Source organism: Perca flavescens, chromosome 13, assembly GCF_004354835.1.
Source record: "Perca flavescens isolate YP-PL-M2 chromosome 13, PFLA_1.0, whole genome shotgun sequence".
NCBI classification, from domain to species: Eukaryota; Metazoa; Chordata; class Actinopteri; order Perciformes; family Percidae; genus Perca; species Perca flavescens.
Window position 1 is genome coordinate 10,689,653 of NC_041343.1, and position 22,786 is coordinate 10,712,438.

General features: G+C 39.4%; 1 protein-coding gene across 1 annotated transcript in view; it reads left to right on the forward strand.

Annotated features, from left to right (window-relative positions):
* Positions 1-3,879: 3,879 nt before the first annotated feature.
* The window catches only part of gabrb4 (gamma-aminobutyric acid type A receptor subunit beta4), a 58,596-nt gene continuing 39,689 nt past the window's right edge, over positions 3,880-22,786 (forward strand). The window contains exons 1-2 of the mRNA XM_028595809.1: positions 3,880-3,895; positions 5,902-5,996. Of these exons, the coding sequence (XP_028451610.1) occupies positions 5,924-5,996 (73 nt within the window). The 5' untranslated portion in view covers positions 3,880-3,895; positions 5,902-5,923. The remainder of the gene's footprint in view (positions 3,896-5,901; positions 5,997-22,786) is intronic.

Genomic DNA, 22,786 nt, shown 5'->3' on the forward strand with positions numbered 1-22,786 from the left:
GGAGTGACTGTAAGGCACCAATGCATTAACCATGTGATACTATTTATATCATAGGAGCAAGGGTGACCCAGTAACTCACATGTGTTATGCAACATATGAATGGAGCAAAAAAGAGCATGGTACATCTCAAGGGCTTGGATCTCCTTGTCATTGATGCCAATTAAAGTTAATTGCAGTAATCAGGGAATGCTGTGAATGGGAGCACTATTGTGAGTAAGAGCGACTCTGGTGGAAAACCAACTGAGCATGCCCAAAGATCGGAGGGATCCATCTATTATGGTGCCACACTGGTTCTACTGTAACTTCATATTACATTCCTGTACTGTACTGTTCTGGCATTGCTCTACTCTGGCTCTACTAACATAAGTTATGGGAGATGGAGGAGAGATGTCTTCAAAGAATATACAGTATATGGACTAGACTGTTTTTTTTATAGCATTAATCCAGTGCACAATTACAGTTGCCTTGGAACCTATGCATGAATAGACTGATTAAAAAACGAGAGAACGTCAAGCTAGTTTATTCTCAAATTGCCTGGTGAATAATTTGCATTTAGATCACTGAATCCCATTTTAAAATCCAATCTGGTACTATCTAACATGGATTCAAAGGTGAAAGCCCACTGAATTATTAGGTTTACAAGGTTACAAACAAACACACAGTATCTCTCTCCATTTAGGGACTGTACGAAAATTATTGGATGGAGTGTTGAACTTCATTCGCAAGACAAGCTTTTATATATATTTGCTTTTGACCCACTCATTGGCTTAGTAAAAGTAAAAAATCCCCCATAATTTCTCAATTTAGCTTAAGCAATCATTTATACGTAATGTCGCTGTCGGGTAAAAACCTTGCAAAAAAAAAATAATTTAAAAACATTCTATTGAGCTATTTACCTCAGATGAAATTGTTTAAACCCACAGACAGATGTAATAGCATTGATTTGTGAAAGAATTAGTGTTTTTGAGGTCAACTATTTTTTTTAGATCAATTCTTTTATTATTTTGATCATCAGTTGATCCGGCTAGCCAAATTTTCTTCTGTCTGCCAAGTAGGTGTAATTTAGAGTCATAATTAAGTAACAAAACACTCTGGTCAGTAGGAAGTCGACATCCTATCACATCAGATATTATTGATGTTGTTTTATTCCAAAACTCATGCACCTGTTCACACTCCCAGACCATGTGCAGGAAAGTTCAAGTTTGTTCAGGTTGACAGAAGGTGCAATAGGGAGTAGGAATGGCTTTAGAGACGTATCTCTTCTGAGGCATCCAATATATTCTATTGCATATGTTGAAGTGGATCTGCTGGTGATTTGGGTTCTTGGAACAGTGGGAAATATTGTCCCAAACTGTCTCCCAATTAATTACGTTGAGGTCAACTATTGTATAATGTATACTAATGTATCTATTCCATCCACTTTTACATTAAATCCCACAAGAAAAGGATGACATAAAATATAAATCTGGGGCATGGAAAAATGAAAGACCCTGCCTTCGTCTCCCGAACGTTTCAGACCACCCTGCTTTTAGCAAAAAGAAAAAAAAATACATCTCAAAATACAAAGCTTGTAGGTATAGCTATTCACTCCTGTGATGTAACGAGTATGAACTGTGAAAGCCAGACTGTGTCTTCAAGATCATGTTGTGTTAATATTGTTCATCCTTGGGTGCCAGGCCATGGTCAGTCACGGTATTTCCTTTTGATGTACAATATTTTACCATTTCCTTTTAAAAATGTCCACATTATGTCAGTCTTATGATTGGGGGAACTACAGTTTCTTCCAAAGGTGGAGCACAGAAAAGCCAAAATTCAAATGCATAATTATTCTACATTTTTGTTTTATGTTGACACTCCGAAAACATCACCAGATAAACATAATTGTCATTTTTCCTTCTTTGCCAATTCATATCCTTTTTGTTCAGTGCTGTGACATCACCTATGGTAGGGGCCAAACTTTTCCTTAGTATGAAGGACAGCAGAGGATAATTCAAAAGCAACAAATACCTGTTGAGCTAGTTTCAAAAACAAACTGAGGAAGACTGATTGACTCTGCTATTTATCCCAGTGGCCCTGACGGTGACGGTGGTGGTGATGAGGATGATGACGAGGAGTAGGACAATGATGATGAAGCAAAAGTAGAGTGCGATTTCTCTGACACACCACGTTGCCTTTCTCCATGCAGTATTGTAAATGGCGTTCGTTCGCCCCTATCATAACAGAAATGGCTCCATGGCACATGAGTTGCTGTCTGCTTTTGTCCCACTGACACCACAGTGGTGACAGCATTGGGTCTACTCCTTTAAATGAGCCTTTGCGCATAGCCTTCGAATCACCACAACTGCATCAGTGCTGGCTGGGTTGCTTAGCAACTGGACAGCACAGAGATCCCTGAAGAAAACCTCCTCCTCTGTATAAAACACACGCTTGTGTGATTCTTGAATTGTGATGTGCGCATTAGCAATTTCCAGTAAGGATGTTTGTGTTTCAAATAGCCTAAAAAAAGAGCGACTCCTGGTTCGTGATAGGCAATTAAATAGCCTAAATAAAAAAAATAAAAAAAATAAAAGATTGTGCTTGTTCGTGTTGTGTGTACGCGCGCATGACTGTGTGTGGGTGCGTACGTGCGTGTCTCTCTGTGTGCGCGTTTTCAAAAATTGTGGCAAAGTGGTTGAAATGCATGAAAACGCACCGGCACACACTCCCCTCATCCTAATGGGTTTCAAAGAGAATAGACAGACAATTGAGCGCATGAACAGGCTGTCGCTAAGGAATTCACCTTAGGTGCCCCCAACCCACCCCCCCTTTCTCCCCTACCCCAGTAGGACATCATTTTAATTTCAACTAAGAAAAAAATCCAAAGGAGACAAGAGACCTCCCCATCATGTCTCTTCGGACTGTTGAATGTCTGTCATTTGTTCAGTGTTTCGAGGAGAAGACGAGCGGACCACGTTAACGTGTTGAAACGCCATTTATCGTTGGACAGCGGAGGCAAGTGGACTTTTCAAATAGGTTTGCATCTTTGATATGATACCCGACGCTGTGATACATGCATTGGCGTATAAGGGTCCATCCATATTTTTCGGCATCTCATTTTTCTTCTTCCAGAGCAGGAGTGATATAGCTTGCTCTGACGTCTGCATCAGATATTACCCAGTGCTTTTTCAATGTGCATTTTCCCCTAAGTGACTTTGCGCTGATCTACATCATCATCAGCAGGAGCAACGGGGGGGAAAGGAATGAAGATTTCTTTTTTCTTTTTTTTAAACCCACCGCTCCCCTTCAGCCGACCAGCGTTTCCAGCTCAAACAAATATCTTTTAACAACATCACGTTGTGGAATAGTCTGGCGCCAGAGCATCGCTGGAACCATGCCTCTTCTGCAGATTTGGACTGGGAAATTTCATCCACCAATTTGATCATCAAGAGGCTGCCGCTCAGTCATTAATGCCAGTGTTTGTTTTTTTTTTAAGGGGAAGAATACTTGTCATTACTTTTAAAAGTATTGTGTATGCTGTTTTTTGAGCAAGATGTCTGATCTTCTGGTGTTGGTCGAGGGGCTCTGTGACCTGCACGGATTTCCATAGCCGGGGAAAACAGCGGGGGCCAATTACGAGATTTCTTCTTTTTTTTTTTTTTTTTAATCAAGAAGCCTATTTTAATGAAGACATCGCATGCGTAGATGTAGGCTAGTTTATTCAACATTTTTAAAAGGCAATTATTATTTTTTTTAATTGCCAGTTTTTACTTTGTGCATTTTCTGGAGGACCACTGGACTGGTTGGATTATAGAAACTATATATAAGGATTTGTGGAGATGTTGGGTCGTCAAGAAGATAAATTATGTGGAATTTTCTCTGCTCTGGCGGCTTTGTCCTTCTTCTGCTTTGTTCAAAGGTAAGAAAACGTCGCTTGGGAAGAAAAAAAAACCTCTCACACCAATAGACGTGATTAGCGGTCAATAAAAGGCTGAGATGTGGCAAATCGCATTAACGGGGCACCCAGGCCTACTTATTAGGGGCATTGCTGCCGATATATGCTCTATTAGATGGTGCTGTGGCGCGCGCGAGCGTAAAAACATGCGCGTGCACGTTATCAAGCCTATTGTGAAACGTAACCTAGGCTACTCCCGATATCAAAATGGGGATATTGGAACGGGCGACTTTCACTATGATCCTGCCCAAAAATGGCAGCCCTCAGTAGGCTACAGTAGTGCTGGCCGATGATTTGCTGATAGGATCAATCAGCCGACGATCGATTGATTACTCCAGTGTAAGCAGCTGTAGATGTATGAGTCTACAGTGCTGTCTGAAAGCCCACTTATTGCATTCATCTCTAGACACGCAAAGTAATATTGCCATTCATGTTATCTTCTTAATTGCCCATTTTATTCAATCAATATAAAATCAATTAAAAACAATGGAGAAAAAAAATCCCAGCAGATCACATCATCTGTTGTTGTTGCTTTCAAGAGGAGGCAGTGTGTAAGATGTAACGTTTCAATAAATAAGCTCTTGTCTAGTCCTTGATATGTTTACAATATGGAGTACTGCACAAGCCTTCATGAACATCATCACAGATCTCCAGATCAATTTCTTGATTGTTTTGTTGTTAAAGGCACTGCTACATACATATCCCTCATGGCCTACTCCTTTCCCTTGGCTGCAGTAACCTACAGCCTCAGCAATGGGATGTAGGAGTTCAGTGACAACTGGCTCACACTGCTTTGACATTTTGATCTTAAAATAATAACCCAGAAAAACAAATAAATGGGGGATCTTGTATGTTTTTCAGGTGTCATTGATATTCCCCTCATAATGACGCTTTCAGGTGTCAAACTCGCAAGTCCTGTAACTGGCCAGCTTGATGAACAGCTGCACTATCTGTGAGCTAATTGAACAGTGCTTCCCTGACTGAGCCGAGGGCTAGACCTCCTATCAGGGGAGCAATTTTAACCCACTTCGTCCCCCTCGTTTCCCCCCTACGCTCATTCCACACCCTCCCCGTAACAAGGAACCTCAGCTGGAGAGCCAGCCGTGGTCAGGTGATGCAGGTCATGGCACCAATGTTTTAAGTGTCAGTCAGACTAGTGCGGACTATACGTTCCTCCTGGGAATAGTCTGTCTCCAGTCCAGGCTCAGACCAACGCAGCCTGTGCCTCTAACAGCGTGATGGGAGGCTGTGTTCTAACACAGAGCGTATTTAAATACATGCCAGTGAATACGACTGTGCTCCTGAGAGCGAAACTAATTGTGACATTCTTACTTTTAATGTCACTTCTTTTGAAAAGATTGACATCCATGAAATGCTTGACATGTGTGTCATCACCACAGCCACTCAACTGATTAGATGAATATACTGTAGGTAGGGTTACAAGGGGGGAAATGCATGCACAAAGCACATTTTTCAACCTTCCCCATGACAACACACTAGTCAGCATGCTTTTTATACATTTGTCTGACAAATGACTGCAACATACAAAACAAATATATCTACCACCTAAGATGTTTTGCAATGTGAATGTTTATTCTTTATTGTTTTGCAGTGATAGCCAAGGATGCAAAATTAAAACCAAAGTTGATTAAAATTGAAAATGAAATAGATAAATTATGTCAAATTAATACTTCAGTTAGAAGAAATCCGATGCATGAATGAATGTATGTGTTGGGTGTTGTTTAATGCATTCTAAGTCCTCTTTCCCTTTGTCAAAGACTCACCGTGTAGTCATAAGGGCTTCCTCTTCAAAGTTCATGTCATTAATGTTGAGAACAGAGGGTACGTGCAGTAATCATTTATCGTACAGTAGGTGTGCGGTAGAGAAACAAAATGTCTATGACAAAAGTATCTGTTTTTGCTGCTTTTCCGACCACCACTTAAAATGGCTCTGTGGTTTCTGTCCTCAGCTCTTCCACTGGAAGCACCGGAATGTCTGTGGCCAAGACCACCGTGGACAAGTTGCTGAAGGGATATGACATCCGTTTAAGGCCTGATTTTGGAGGTACGTGTTTCGGGTGCATCTGTTTTGGGGGGGGGGGGGGGGTCTGTTGTCGAGGGTATGTACAAGTGAAGGTGTGTGCACAGTATTTACAAATCAATCCTCTGAAATCTGTCGAAGAGTGGGCCTGTGGCAAAATATAGGCAATGGCTTTGATGTGACTGCTACCATGTCATTACTATGCATCTATTCACGTATCGAAGATGGCTGCTCTTTGAGAAGTAAGGCACACACAGAGAAGAGCAGTCAAACACTATGTTTTTTAACACCAGGGATAGTGAATGTATTGATTTTGTAATGCTTTTATGATTGGAGTTGTTTTGTGGTGTCGTTGTATTACGTAGCAGTGTTTTTGAGCATTTGATTTGCAGATCAGGGAAAACACTTTTGCCCCATTAACTTCTATTGGAAATTGTGCAACATCCGCTCTTTAGAATAATGGTTATTTTGATAATTGCTGAAAATAGCAGGCGCGGGGGGCAAGTCATTAGTGTATGTCATTTGGGCTGATTGTTTTACTGAAACAGTTTAACCACAATAGATGTTTAGCAATACAAAAATAGTTGGATTTTTGAACAGCAAACTAGCCTATTGCCAACAGCTAATGGTCATGGTACTTTAATGTAAAATTGAAGGTTTGGAGAAATTTGGGAGAAACCCCATTTTTGCAAAATGAAGTATGGCACCTGTACCTATAATGTACAGGGTAGATTAAAAGAGGATGTTTCCTGTTTCATCATTCTAACATTAGCATCTGGGGCCTGGTCTGTACAAGGCCACTCACTGAAGACGTCATAATTCAACGCTGACTGACATCCACATTGATGGTTCTAATTGAATGCAGTATATGATTAAACCTATTCATTTCAACACTTTATTGTCCCTGCTGTAGACATTAAGTATTAAAAAAAACACTTTGTATTCGGAAAAGCTAATGGCCACTTCCAAAAACAAAGAACAAAAGAGGCGTCTTACTTCCAGGGCATGTTAACGGAGTGTGATGTTAATTTAATGAGAGCAAGTAACACAATAGTGTGTCTGCCGCCACTTAAATTAGCTCCAGCTCCAGTGTTTCATGGCCAAAAATCTACCGTATATGGAAATATATCAACATGCAGAAAACCCCAACGCTTGCAAAATTCATGATAATCCCTTGTTTAGCCATAATGAATTGAAATCATAGTCAGAAATAATAGACAAATAATGGATTTTTTTTTTTTTAAATAGGCTGCAGGCAGCAGCTTGTCAGTCATGCGACAACGTCACACTTGATGAGAATGAGAGCAAGCAGTGAAAAACATATAGCAGGTGCGCCTCCTCATATAACCTTCTTCAGGTTGGGTGCTCTGCCAAAAACAGATGCTCTGATGAAAGCTTATGTGCCAAAATGCGTTAGCCGGATGTTAGCCATTGTAAAAATATGTCATAGTTGAGTATACGTCTTCATTCTGTGTTTTGGAGTGCTGCCATTCCAGTTTCAAAGATTCATTGGAAGGAAATGAGAGCAAGCAGCAAAGACATGTCCAATTCACAACTGTTTCAGACAGTAGTTATGAACATTTCACTTTTAAAATATTTCAATTCACAGCTAATTTCAGTCAGGGAATTATCAGCTTGCCTTTATAACATGTCCACACCTTGCCCCACTAAAAGCATTTGAAGTAGTGCCTCAATGACAGTTAGCAGAAATTTTAACTAATCTAAATGTCTTTCAAAACTGTATTGTCTTCCTCACCAGCAACAGTGTTGCCACTCACCAGTTTTATAAGTCAAAGCAGACGGAATTGACTAATAACATTTGTTGGCACATATTTGACTAAAAACAGCCAGCAAAACTTATAATCACATAAAATTTAAAACACACTGCGACAATTTGGAACACACTTGTTGTCCACAAATAATTGTAAAACTTTGTATTAATTATAAGAATAAGAATGGGAAAAAGAGACGTTTACTTTATATTTCTGTATATACTTTGCTGTGTATACCAACTATTGGCACGGTTGGTTATCTGTATCATTTCACCATTTGCTTTAAATAGTCATGTTTTATATCAAACAAACAACTAATGGATTATTATCAGTGGCACTTTATTTTACTTACATAACTGTAAATTCTAAGCAAAAATGGGAGAGAAATTGTTTAGATTTCTGGTTCTAGATAAACTAATGTCTTTGTCTTATACTTCATTATTGGCAGGTTTTAGAGCTTCTTTGACTTGAATATGATTACAGCAAACATATCTACTTCGGTGTTGGTTACTTAAATATTTATTGGCTATAGCACACTATTGTCTAGCAGCCTGTGGATGCACTGGAGTGGGTAGAGCAAGTTTTAAAGAGTATCCCAGGCAGAGAGTAGCTGTGCTTTACCCCTCAGGCTAGGGAGCTGTAGTCCATCATATTTCCAACATTAGTCAGCTACTTTTGTCGTGACACAACTGCTGACGACCTTCAGCTCTCCAGATTCAACAAAGAGGGTTTTAATTTGGCACAATGCTGGACACTGACTGTGGTTCCTAACAGCCTGGCCAACACCCATATTTGAAATTAAAACTCAAAGGTGCACATTCATGGAAAAACACTATGGTTTGAATGGTCAGAAAGAGGTTGCCATGAAAAATGCCATAGGATTTTACTGATGTGTTGTGGCCTTAGCACCAGTATATCCACATGAAAAGCCCACTCTGCAGTCACTCTTTCCAGACTCTGCCCTCTACTTGCCATTGATCTGTGAGCCAAAGAAAAATGTTACACAGACCCAAATCCCAGCATTCAGGATCTTACAGGGGAAGTGAATTGTATTCTTGTAATTATAGTTATTATCATTATTTAATTTGCAAAAAAACGTTGTCTTTGTGCTATTTTCCCTAACTAATGCATCAGTTGCAAATGGTGTATGTATCTCTTCTCTTTCATTATCTACTTGTTTGGATTATAGCCCTTGAATGTAACGTCCTAATAATTTGCCCTTTTCTCATCAATATAAAGTCTTCAAGTTTACTTTTGGAACGTATGTTGTATCACTGTTTAGGCTGGAAATCCATTTACAGACAAAATTGAGTTGTTGGTTATGTCAATTCAGCCAGTGGCCTTTAAGCAGTGCCTCTACGCTACCTCAGTGCCGTTTTTTTATCTTCTCCTATTTAATATTAAACCCTAATGAAATAAGAATTAAACACATTTTAGTTCCAGTTTCTCTTACTGTAGTTACACTTTCTCACACACCAATGTCTCTTGTACACTAGCTTTAACTAGATATTAAATGGGCAAATGCTTTTTTGAGAAATAGATTCCTGGTTAGGCAGATGATTCAAGAAAATGTGTGAGGATGTGTTAGGATAATGTGGTCCTGTTTGTGTCTATTGAGTGTCATCAGTATAGGGGGAGATTGGAACACTGGGACATTGTTAATGGGATTATGGATGAGGTTAAAATTGCTCTATTCTTCTACAACTGTGTGCGATTTGCCATATGAGGAACTGGTCTTTCAACCACTGTGATCCGAAGCCTTGTGGTCCAATTTCAAATTTCACAGCCATTCCAGTAAGTAAGGCCAGTTTGACGTGTATATTGTGGCAGAGTTGCACCAGTTGTTGGCGCAGTGTGACCTTTGCATTGTGTTTATGATATGCTCTAAGACAGCTCTACTCTGAAGGGTTAATGTTGATGGCATACAGTACAGTGCCTTATGTTGGCAGAGTTACCTTCCCTGACTTTCAAGAAAGCACTTGATATTTATCAGGGACCTACAGATTACTGCAAGCATTACTGCTAGAAATATTCAGAGGGGACACCGAGCACTTTAAATGTTTAGGGTCATTACATTTGAGACTGATTTGAGCCATGATTGGCTCAGAGAGATCCAACCGAATTGGCAAAAAATCAAGTACAACTTTTTAAGAAGGAGCTCGGCACCCTCAAGGGTTTTAATGTGAGGGAACACATCCATAAAGAGGACACCACATACTTTTACAAGCCCAGCTTGTGCTTAATGCCATGAAGGGTAAAGTATAGAAAGTGTTGGAGCATTTGCACAGACTGGGGATCATTGGGCCAGTTCATCTTTCCAAGTGGGTGGCCCCCATCATTTCAGTCCTGAAGGAAAAAACTGGACATGAGCCCAACATTAAAAGGCACAAGGATTGATTCAGGTACAACTGCCTACTACAGAAGTTGCCAACCATGTGCCATGGAGAGCAAATACGGATTTTATGGCCAACCAAATAATTCTCTCACTTGTTAGTAGTCTAGTAGAGGGAAATAACTAATCTGTAAAATCACCTGCTGAGGTCAGCCCTACATAGTTGGCCATCCTTGGACCCTTGGACTAGTGTTTGTGGCATACAGCCCCACCATTTTCCAGTACACTTTAGACATTGGATAGAGGAAGACAATATCCTGTCCTGTATAGCCTTTGCAAACAGTGTCTGGAAGACAGATACATTCTTTGGGGTACCAGAGTGGATATACCTCCCTGTGACTGATCACAGATCATGAAGGAGATACATGCCTCACGGTTGGCAAGCTGTGCCCAATTGTATGTCTGGTGGCCCAATGTAGACAAGAAGGTAGAGAACAAATTCCATCAAAGAATGGTTCAATCACCTCCTTACATACCATAGCCAGTCTGTTCAAAAGGCAGATGTTCCTCATCTGTCTCTGGAATTGTGGATGCTTACTCAAAGTAGATTGATCCCAACAAGGTGTTTGCAGGCCATGGCCTGCTCAATACTGCAGTGCAGACAATGGGACAATATTTACCGGTTACCTTTTATAGTGGGTTACCTTTTAACAGCATGGCATTTGTTATGTGAGTATAGGTCTTTTTTCCCCTTCCTATTATGGTTTAGCAGAGCAAGTAGTTCAGACAGTGAAGGAGGGCTTTAGAAGATTATGAGGGACCACTGTCTGAAATAACAGATGACAATGATCTGTGAGTTGCTTGGAGTTATCTAAACCCAGAGGGGCCTTGTCTCATTTATTGTCAAGATGGCAGACTGGAGTGTCATTAAATTGCACTCAGACCATCTTCCCTTGTGACGTGTGTCACAGAGTTTCTAGTGGCAGAACAAGTCCCACAATACTGTCAGCACCAGTGCACCTGGTACCATAAGTGTTGTTGCGTGAAGACCAGATACTTGCAGATAGTTCAGACTTAAAGGGTAGAACCTTCTCAAATTGACTACGTTTACATGCACATAATATTCCAGTTTTTGCCCTTATTCCAAAAGACGATATTCCAGTTAAGCTGTTTACATGGCTAATGAAAGTGAATATTCAACTATAATCCCGTTTATGTAACATGCAAAATACAATTTTTTCAAAGTTTACCAGTGGTGGTAGACTTGTTGGAGCGTGCAAACACAGCGTCCTTCTTACGTTCCTTCAACCAGCTTCTTGAAAAATTAGGTGTAGCGATGTGTGCGCATATCCAAAAACATGTTGATATCCAAGTCTTTGATAATGTTTAAAAGTAGCTGTGTTTCTCCTTCTTATCAGGTCTGCAGCCTTGCAAAGTGTTGGCTGGTTGGTTTGTGTACAGAAACCATAGCAACGCACAGAGCTGACCATAAGCTGTAAACAGGCAAGAGGCTGTAAACTGTGGTAAAACCGATTGAGACGCTTATTCCGAATGCGCTGTATACATGTCCAAAGAATGCCTCTAAAACCAGAATAATACTGCAATACCCCACATGTCTTAATCGGAAAATGCTATATTTGGAAAAGGGCCTTATTCGGAATGTCCAACCGGAATATGCTGTTCACATGACCTGTATCAAATTCGGAATATTGTCATATTCGGAATAATAGTGGAATATTGGTGTGCATGTAAATTTACTCAATGATGAACAGGACCGTCAACCCCTGATTGACTTGAGCCTCCTGCACCTGGAAGGTCTCCTGTGACACTGCGGTTTTTGGGCAGATGTCACTTGTAAACATCCTGTTGTTGAGTTAAACATGTCTTGTTAAGGTATTTCTGGTTTTATGGCTGCTAGTCAGTCTCATGTGTAGTTTATTCTGAAACAGCTCTGCGACTGCTTTTTCAACAGCTCAGTGTCAGGCAGATGTCACTGAGCATGCTCAGGCACACTTTCCCATATATACAGTTTGTTTTGCTTCTCCAGTTTATCCACCTAAGAGAAATTGCCATTTTGATTGTAATGACTTTCAGTCAAATGCAACAAATTAGCTTTTACGTGTAATGTGGATTACTATGAAATGTTATTCTCTGTTCTAGCACAAATGCATAAGCTTTAGTCAAAGATATTGCCTTGACTACCTAGAAGATATTTGTTAGTAAGATAAATTGATTATAATGTGTGAATTGTTGATAACAATAAAAAGATAAAATAACAATATCCTTATCCTTTTTAATGATTAATCATGATAATCGCAGGAAATCACAAATTAATTGCAGTTTGGATAATCATTAATAGTGTATCGATACAAAAATGTCACTGCAACCATATATCACTTTTTAAATCATTTTTTTATTCACACTGCCTTGCATGCATGCACACACAAACACATAGGCATTCGAGAGTGCTTGAGACCTTGCATGTCTCTGCATCAAATGATTATTTCTCCGTCAACTTGCCTGCCACTATACAATAAAACCACAACTGCAAATATTGCCTCTCCTGGACAACACAGCCCACAATGATATAAACAACCCCTCTGAAATGCTTGGGATTGTTTCTCTGACACATGGCCTCAACACGTACAGTACAGGCATACAGTACATGTTGGCACAGCGGGATGTTCTGCTCTATGATGAAGTGGTTTTCATAAAAGTGACGACCCATTAAATGTATCTGAATACATTTATTAAGTAGAGTAATGAAATACATGACCTAGCTAAATTAGTTTCATAAGAGGCCCATTTAATTATTACCCAGTCTCTCAATACATTTACAAATATGGTGTTACCTCGTAGTAGATGCTAATTTAAATAATTTTTATAAGTATCAACAGCAACAAAATGAATGTTTTATGGCTGTGTGGTGAATAAATGCAAGGCATTCTGCTTTGGCATGTATGCAGAGCATTTTAATTATGCCCATAGACGGTATAAAACATGGCCGTAGTCTTTGTGATGACAGCCATTGGTTTCTAAAGAGCCATTGGGAAGCTCACTGTGGACGGCTCCAGCCGTCGCCATCTTGGCAGTGCCCGACTCCGCCTGCTCCCGGCTAATCCAGAAATGGGCAAAAAGGTGGCGTGTGGATGTAGCTGAGTCAGGACCAAATGAAGCCTGAAGGACAGCACCCACATGTTTACAAAGTGAAAAGCCCAGAGTCCACCCCAAAGGGACTTACCATCTTCCAGAGAAACACTGTTCACAAACTGCTCCAAACAGCTCTATTGTAATACTTTACTTCTGTGATGAATGTGCGTCACTTTGTAACACACGTTATAATGCTCGCCTAGCTGCTAGCATAGCACACCCACATACTCTGCAACTGACTAGCTAGTAGTGCTTACCTAGCTATTGCGCATGTGCAACTGCCAACAAAGAAGGTACAGAAGTGAGATGCCTCACTCTGTAGCTAAAACAGAGAGCTCAACACACAGGGTGAAAAGAGGAGCTGAAGGAGCTGCAGTACATGTGCAGTACAACAAAAAGATGGTGTTTTTTGAAAATTAAACCACATAAGCCTATTCTGGTACAACCTCTAAATACAATTATGAACCTGAAAATGAGTATAATATGAGTACTTTAAATGCAGCATTAAAAAATGAGTAATATAAAAATCCACCCTCCGTACAGTTGTCATGAATGGGAATATTAGCTATAGAGACCAAAACCGTATTTGTACCAGGCTGTAAAAACGTTTTTCTGCTGTAAAGTTGGGCATTTTAATATGGGGTCTATGGGGATTGACTCCCTTTTGGAGCCCGCCTCAAGGGGCCATTTGAGGAACTGCAGCTCTTGGCACTTCCTTGTTTGCTTAATTCATCCCTGGAGGTTGCCGCTTTATCACGCCTAACAATATATTGCAACATGTAACATTTCATTTCAGTTTCTTCTTCAGACAAATTGACCATTTATTCTACATACTGTAAACAGCCATGGTCTTCTCTGCTCATTACCTCAATGTGCATGGAAAGACTTCTGGAATACTTGTTGTTCAACCCAGTCAGCATACATAAAAATACTGTCTATGGGCATGAAGCAGATGCCAATCACTGGATAGTTTGTTACTTAGGCCACTTGGTGTGTGGTCACATGTATACCTTTGTCTGTTTCTGCATGTGATCTAGTAAGAGATTATTTATTTGTGTGTGCACTACTGCTACATGGGGTCATGGACGTTTGAGTGGGGTCGGTCAGGAAAAAAGGGCAGGGTAATCTGCCATTGCTTCTGTCGCCATGAATGATTTGCGCAGGAGAACTGGAATCATGAAGAGTAATGGGTCACCAGTGTGCAGACTTGCTGAGGAGTCTAACGAGAGAAGCAAATGTGATGTCCAGTCCGTTGGAAGAGATAACAGGAGCCAGCTCAGCTCTCACCTCGGTCACACATTTGTCCTTCTGGAGGACATATTTCAAATCAAGCTGTCACCATCACAGGAATGGCTTTTATGATCTCAGCTTCCACCATTAACAAAGCATGAAGGGTGACATATCACAAATGCTGTGAACATGCCATTCTTCCTGCTAAGCCTGAACCAAGTGCAGGACACCTCTGATCAACAAAGAACCACATGTGTTAAAATGTATATTTACATTCAACACTACAGTGTTTTATGAATACATAGTTAAATATGCTGTGGTAGAATTCTTTTTTTTTGTATATTGTATATAGCTGGTACAAGGCATGGCAAAATATGTGTTCAAATACAAGTGCTGATCAGGAAGAAAGAGAAGTTGAAAGCACCCACCACCACTAAATAGTGTCCAGGGGGTGTTCTGTGGCAAGCACTTTTGAAATGGTGACTTTGGGACGAGCTTGTAGTCATTGAGAGAATGTATTTTTAAATGACCAACCCAATGTAGCATACCAAATCCCAAATAAGTCATTTAATAGTGCTGATGCATGCAGAACAAAATATACTATATATTATATATTATATATATATATATATATATATATATATATATATATATATATATATATATATATATTTTTTTTTTTTTTTTTTTTTTTTCTGACATGAAGACACCACATGCATTTGATTTGAATTAACTGATTTAAAACACTGCAGATAAAGAAAAAAAAAAATTTAAATAATTAAATTGGATGTGCTCCGCTGAAAATGTGCGCATACAGTGCATATCACAGTGTTTTAATGTGATTACAGAAAACTGCAAGTTGCACCACATACAACCTTATACTGTAGGAGGAAATCACTCAGCAACGGGTTTGAAGCTCTTTAACTGATTAACGTACACACTAATCTTCTTCTCTTCATTACATAGAAAAGCCAGAGGAAAACTAAGATGGTTGGGTACGTTTTTAATGACTAACTAGGTAATATGCTTGGTGGCAAGTCAGTATCAACCCATCAGTTGCAACTAAACAGATGAGTTAATTTAAGTTGGACTGTGAGGTAAAGCTTGTTTAGCTTTTTAATAAACACCCCTATCGGTGATTACTGTAAACACTGAAACATGGACTGCTCAAACTACGACAATGCGGTGTGTTATGAATTCTACTTCCACAGGCATATTTCCCAGACAATAGATAGGTACATTTTAGCACAAACACAATGATTCAAACAAGAACTGGATCACTATTTATGAATATGCATTAGCATATACGCAATAGCAGTTGTGATTGTGTGATAAACACAAGATCATGTATAGTGTGTATAGACTGCTCTAGAAGTATTTGTAATGTATGTAATGCATTGGGCTGTTTCATACTATTCAGCTTCTTTGCAGTGGTTGGTGATTATGTCAGCATTTACATTGTCTTTCTCTTCTTATACTGAACATGGAAAATAATTTAGATTATCAGCACAAATACAGTTCTCTGATGCTTTCCTAAGCTACTCTCCTTCCTTACTTTGTCCTTGTCTGGTGTAATAAACAGTGATACTGGCTTAGTGTGTATTAAATGGTATTCTGTCAGCTGTGCAGCAGAGAGAAAATGAATTTTGCAGAGCATACTGTAGATGTGCATAAACAGGATGACAAAGAAACTGGAGAGGCTGTAAATGTCTAACAGAAGGTGTCGTACTGGGGTAATTTATGAAGTGTTGTCAATTGTTGTAGATAGCCCTGCAGATTTTAGAAATCCACGTGACTGCTCAAAATTGCAAGTGAAAATCTGCTCTGATTATTTTGGATAACGTCACATTTATAAAGGGCTTCAGAGCAGCATGTGGAGATGCAAAATGTTTCTGTTCAGGATATATATAGTGAGAGTTCACTTATGTATCTTTTAGGCAAAAACGACAGAAAGGAATGGGTCCTGTCCTTGGACTGTAATGTCACACATGAAATCTTAATATTTTGGTTTATAAGCCTCATGTAAAAATTCAATACCAACAACGTCCTATGCACTGTCAATTCAATGCCTCCCATTGTACTGTAGATCATTAGACATTGACATCACCCAAAATCTAAATAAACAAGACATATTGTTGCAAGAAATTCAGTAAATATACAATGAGTGGACTAGAAACGGGACCACACGGCCCTTAAAAAATACCATGGAGTTGAAACACCTCTTTAACACAATAAAACAACAACAAAATGTAGCTTTACAAATGTTGCTGAACTATTGTATGGTACTGTAACATTGAAAGTCATGTTGCTTCCATAGCTGCTCATTCTTTAATGCTGTATTCCTATTTCTCTACAACAGGACAGCTGTCTGTCAGGGCTCCCTTATGACTTAACGGAGTATTTATCACAATGCACTGTAAAGGAATTTGACAAGAGCCTTTAATGGTTCCAATTGAAGGAGCATTAGCGTATATATTTTGCAGTTTAACGATCTCGAACATTAAAAAGCATCAATAGGTGCCAGGAGCACAGGGATGTGAGAGCCTGACTCTATCCGTAAGGCAGCTTGTGGCCCCAACAGTAAGTGCCTGATCTCTGGCTATAGGCCGCATTCATTTTGCCACTCTGATGCAGCTCTGTGTCAGTTCATCCTGCAGCCGAGTCATCAAAGTACGGTCACCTGTCCATGTCTGCCATACGCAGCCTGGGCTTTACTGATCTCATTTCACATTGACCCAAATGAGCCCCAGCTGCAGCTTGATCTTGTTTGTAATGGAAAAGCATCAAATATAGCCATAGAACTGCAGATCAGTTGCAGTGGGACTGGTGAGTAGAATAGACACTTAATTGACGGAATATGAAAGGGAGGTAAAAAGCAGGAGCTGCAGCGCTTTATATTAACTTTCTAATGTACTATACTGTATGTAATGAAAGTGTAATTGATCTCAGGCTATCCTTTGTATCCTGTACGATAACAGACTAAATGCTCTTTACATATGTGTGCAGCTATTTACAGAAATCACTTTCCACACGATAGTTGTACCCTCGGTGAACATGACGTGCAGGACGTCAACCTGCATTTGGGCAGCTGCAGCCATTAAGTGATATATATGGCAGCAGTTCTTTCAAGACCAGTGGACACTTTTGCAAGACTGAGGACAATCTCCTAGTCTGCGTGCTGCCACATGTCACATGGGCTGTTTCGCATACGGGCTGATAGCACAGGCCGTTGTAACTCAGTCTCGAAGTAATGCCTATTCAGCGCAAAACAGGAGTCTGTTGTCAGAATCCCAGGATGGATGCTGGGGCATGAACAAGTGGTATCTATCCTGATGAAGAGAGAACGCCCAGTGATTTATTTTTTCGGAGGAAACACGGGAGAAATGCTCAAGCTGGGCGCTTTTTCCTTTTCCCTTCACTTAGATTTTCTATTTGAATTAAATGAGGTGTGTATGTAGGCAGGCAGAGGGGGGCAAGGGTGGTGAGAGATGGCATGCAGGAGAAAGGACATACTTCATCTTCCGATTCAAAGTGTTGTTTTCAGCAACTTTGAAATGAAGGAGAAAAATGCTGATAGAATTGCACCACGATGTATCGCAGTGGACTGCAAAGTACAAAAACCCTAGGTCAGACATTGGTGAGGCATCCTGCATGCTGCATGAGCTTTTTTTTTCCATTTCCACTCTCCTCTTAACGTCCCCAGTGGCTCACTTTTTGAACCCGCAGTGATTGATGAGAGGTGTGTCCTCGACAGGGCCAGGATAGGACGGCCAAGGGCAAGATGCAGCTATCCAATTGTTTCACATAGATAAACAAGAAAAGAGATGTCATTTACAGCATCTGGAGATAGATGATGTCATCCTCACTACCAGGAAGCACGCTTAAAAGGCCATCTCATTATTGAACTCCAACAGCAGGCCGTATAAAACGGGTTTCCACATAAAAAATTATGTGTGCATCATGTAGAACTGGAGAAAAAAACAAGATGGGAGATGTTGAAGTCAACGATATGAGAGAGGGTTAGTTGTGCTAATATGCTTAATTGTAGAGATCTTAATAATAATTGCCCTTAGTTGCATCCTTTCTGATGTTTGACCTACTTTATCTGTTAGTATCTACTATTCTACAACTTTACACCAGCGTGGAGATACTATAAATTCTACCTCTCTCTTATGAGTATGTGATGGCTCAGCATATACAAGAACATTTGTGACTTTTAATCCATATGCAGTTTAATGTCTAAAACTTTACATTCAAATTTTGTTTGCTGATTGCTTTGGTGATTGATCCCAGTCTCAGACAAACACATTCATTTAAGGACATAAAATATTCTGTATCTAGTAAACAGTTTGGTGCTAACTCAGTGCACAATGTATATTAAACTGACCGTATAATCACGGTAATGCACTCTAAGATGTTATGATATAGAAAAAAAACATTCGGTGTATTATCACTTACTGTACAACACAATAATTATGTGCAGTGGTGATATTCCGTGTCAATGCAGGAAGCAAAGTGATATTCAGGTCCAAGTGGGTTTACAGTAAATTCATCCAATTTGTAGGAATGTATTGAGACAATTTTGCATAGATCCTTACCTTGACTCACATAGCATGCAGCACATTTTGTAGTATATGGTCATATCCCTGTAACTACCCTGCAACAACAGCTGTGTTACAATCATGCACATGAACTCAGAACAAAGCCGTAGCTCAAAATATTGAGCTTTGTCATCACAAGAAGTAAATAACTCAAGTAGCTGGCTGTTTGTTGGCATTGTTTTTTAAGTGCGTGCTTTCAAAAGATCCATTATTCAAGATTTCGTTTTTGTTTTTGTCGGGTGGCTACGTTGACGTCGCGGGTGCACTGTGGCTGCTCTTATTGAGACATCAGACATCATTTCAATCAAAGGCCACTATGCAAACATATACAAATGACTAAACGGGTTATTGTGTCAACCTGCTGTATTTCTGCAGATGTGGTTCACAATCGGATAGCCTATAGATGATCTCCATATAGCCGGACATGCTGTCCTTTTTAGCTTAACTGCTGTATGTGTCATACATATTTTTATTTATAAAGTCAAATGTCTACTGGACTACTGTCATTTACTTCCTGCGAAGCGCTCATTTGGTTTATAATTTATACCGTGCGGTCTCCATTTAAAGCATCTGGAATAGACCTATCCATTTTGCCTATAAGGTTGCATACCTGCCGTTCAAATACAGACGTACGTATCAACTGACTGATGAGCTTAACTGAGTAGCACAACACACCTTCTCTATTTCTCTCCGTCCTTCTTCCTTTGAGTCTTTGAACATTCCCCAGCTCACACTGTCACTTTTCCTTTTGATTCCACTTTTTTTTTATTTGGGCTACGTGACTTTATTTTGTTTTCCTGACTTTACATTTACACGGTTTGTTTTTGAAATACTATTTTTTCCTTGTTTTTGAGTCTGTCATTTAGAGTCTGTTATCCAGCTCTGTAGACTTTTGTTTGTCACGTTGTTATTTTCTTTGCTTTGTTTGAGGTGAGATGTCTTTTATTTTTTTTTTATCTCACCTGCACAATGTGACTTTCTCTTTTCCTTTGGTGGATCATCATTTCATGTGCCAATAGATGAGCAATAAACTCTAGATGGCAGTGCATGAGAAGCAAAGAGCATTAGTCAGGTTCATATGGGTAAAGAGTAAGTATATAATATACAATACGTGTGTTTCTCAGTTTCAACTTTTTATAATAACTCATATTTGACTGAACCTCTCATACATCCTGCAGTGGTCAACAGACACATTAGATATTTTCAGTTTGTCATGTTTTTTGTCATTTCTCATTTTGGCCATTTCTTTACTTTAGAACTGTGTAGATATGATGAACACCCATAATCCAGTTTTATAATTTCTGTCGTCATGACATTGAAAAGATGGCAGGAAATGAGGAGATAGAGATGGGGGATGACATCCAAAGGTCCCCGGCCAGACGTGAATCAAGCATGTTGCGGTTCATCGTCGGTGCCTTAACCCCTCAGCTTCCAGGGTGCCCCAATATTTCACATTTAAGGGCTACGGTTGTTTTCTCAAAACGTTAATTGGTTGTAATTGTCAAAACAGCTTTAATAGTTAGAGGTAATAAAAACGTATTTGTCAAAATAGCAGCTAACAATATGATCCCCTATTCACTTGCGTGCACACCAGAATTAGTGTAATGGTCACAAATGAATATATTAATAGAGAATTAATTCATGAATCCCACTCTCTTGAGACACATTAGCCATGATCGTTGAGGAGGATCTACACATAATTACCACAGGTTAATGTAATTATGCAGGCAGCTTCGGCAGGACTTACCATTACACGGCATGCCACTGAACTAACTGGGATGTACTGCACATGTAGGGTTACTCAAGAGATTAGCTCTGAAGGAGACTGAGACAGCCTTTTCAGTAAAAAAAAAAATAATAGCGAATAACTAAAAGTCTTTACCTTCCCCACTTGCTCATACATCACAATGTTTCACTTTAAAATGAAGGGACGTGGAAACGATGGCATCGGTTAAAACTGCAAGTGTGTGACTTGCTGAACAAATTAGGTCTCTAAGTAAATAAATTATAAGTTGGACCATAAAGGACTATTAAATGAATCATACACTTATTTAGCCAATACGTTTCCTAATGGCTTCAGGATAAATCCTGTAGTGAGCACATACTGTCCTCAATTAGCCACACTGTACATGGGCATGCTGCCTTCTTTAGAAAGAAACTAACCTTCAAGAGTTATTTCGTTTACAAACATATAAATAAAATTTAAACAGAATCATGAGTCACACCATCTACTGTTTTCTCTTTACAGTGGTGTAATGTGCAAAGTACATTTACTCCAGTACTGTACTTAAGTATAAATTTGAGGTACTTGAGTCTTGTCTTTTCATGCCACTTTCTACTTCTACTCCACTACATTTCAGAGGGAAATATTCTACTTTTTACTCCACTACATTGAGTAGTTACTAGTTACTTTACAAATTAAGAGTTTTGCAGACAAAACACATGTTGTTTATAAAATACACTGTTTTATTTTAAATTAAACTACCCAGCAATATAACGGCCTACAAGTCCAGCTGACATAATCAGCTGATTAATCACTTCATTGATTGACAGTTTGGATCGTTTCCAGTTTCTAAAATGTGAGGATTTTTCTGCATTGAGTACTTTTACTTGTAATACTTTCATTACATTTTTCTGATGATACATACTTTTACTTATGTAACATTTTCAGTGCGGGAATTGTACTTGTAACAGAGTATTTTTTACAGTGTGGTATTAGTAATTTTACTTAAGTAAAGGATCTAAATACTTCCTCCACCACTGTCTGTTTGTGCAGTGCACATTTTGATTGTTTTAAAACAATATTTGTATTGACCTTACTAAACTAAAATCTGCTAAAAATCAAATTAAACTAAACCATGTACTGTAATTCCTTTTTTTATCACTTTGGAGTACTTTAATAATGTTCCTCATAGGATTGTAATTTACGAGTTGGAAAGGCAGCCGGGAATGTGTGCAGTGTTTCATAATTCACTGACAAAATCTGTGTATGTAAGTAGGAAGCATTGCTCATACGCAGCCTCTTAGTGTGGACTCTAAGTAGGTTTCATATATCAGGTTGGAGGTTTGTGACAGGATAGGACGATAAGATGAGGCCACCTTTACTTATCCTCTGTCTCTCTGGCTTCCTGTGATGTACTGCCTCTGCTCTCCTGTTTTATCTCATCATTTTCTTTTTCCTTCTCTTCTGTCCTTTTCCACTCCTCGCCGTGCCCGAGCTGCTTTAATGATTTCCCTTTATTCACCAGCTATCACTTATCTTACATGGCTGTTTCTCTGTCCATACAGTAGTCGCCGTGACAGTGCACTGTGCGTTTATTCATAGCTGCTCAGTGGTGTTAGTGCAAGAAATTTGACAGTTTGAGTATTATCCTCAAATAATCCTTTTTTAAGGGAGACCTGGGTACGTGTAAAATAAAATAATACAGGGGTACTGCTGAACGTAACGTACATGTATAACAATGAAATATATTTCATAATAGAAAGCAATAATCTTTTTTCGCTCAAGGACCAATAAGTGACTTAACTTAACTTAAATAAAGAATTGATGGTTATGGTAAGTGTCCAGGTAAGATGACTGAGTTGGAAATATATAACACGGTTAATTAGGCCTCAAGAAAAACATTAAGGCAGAGCTGCAGAATGAATTGCTGGGTCAAGTCAGCGGGTCTCCTGGTGGCCTGTTGGGCAATAAAATTGAACAGCATGGCTTAAATCAAATCCCACTGG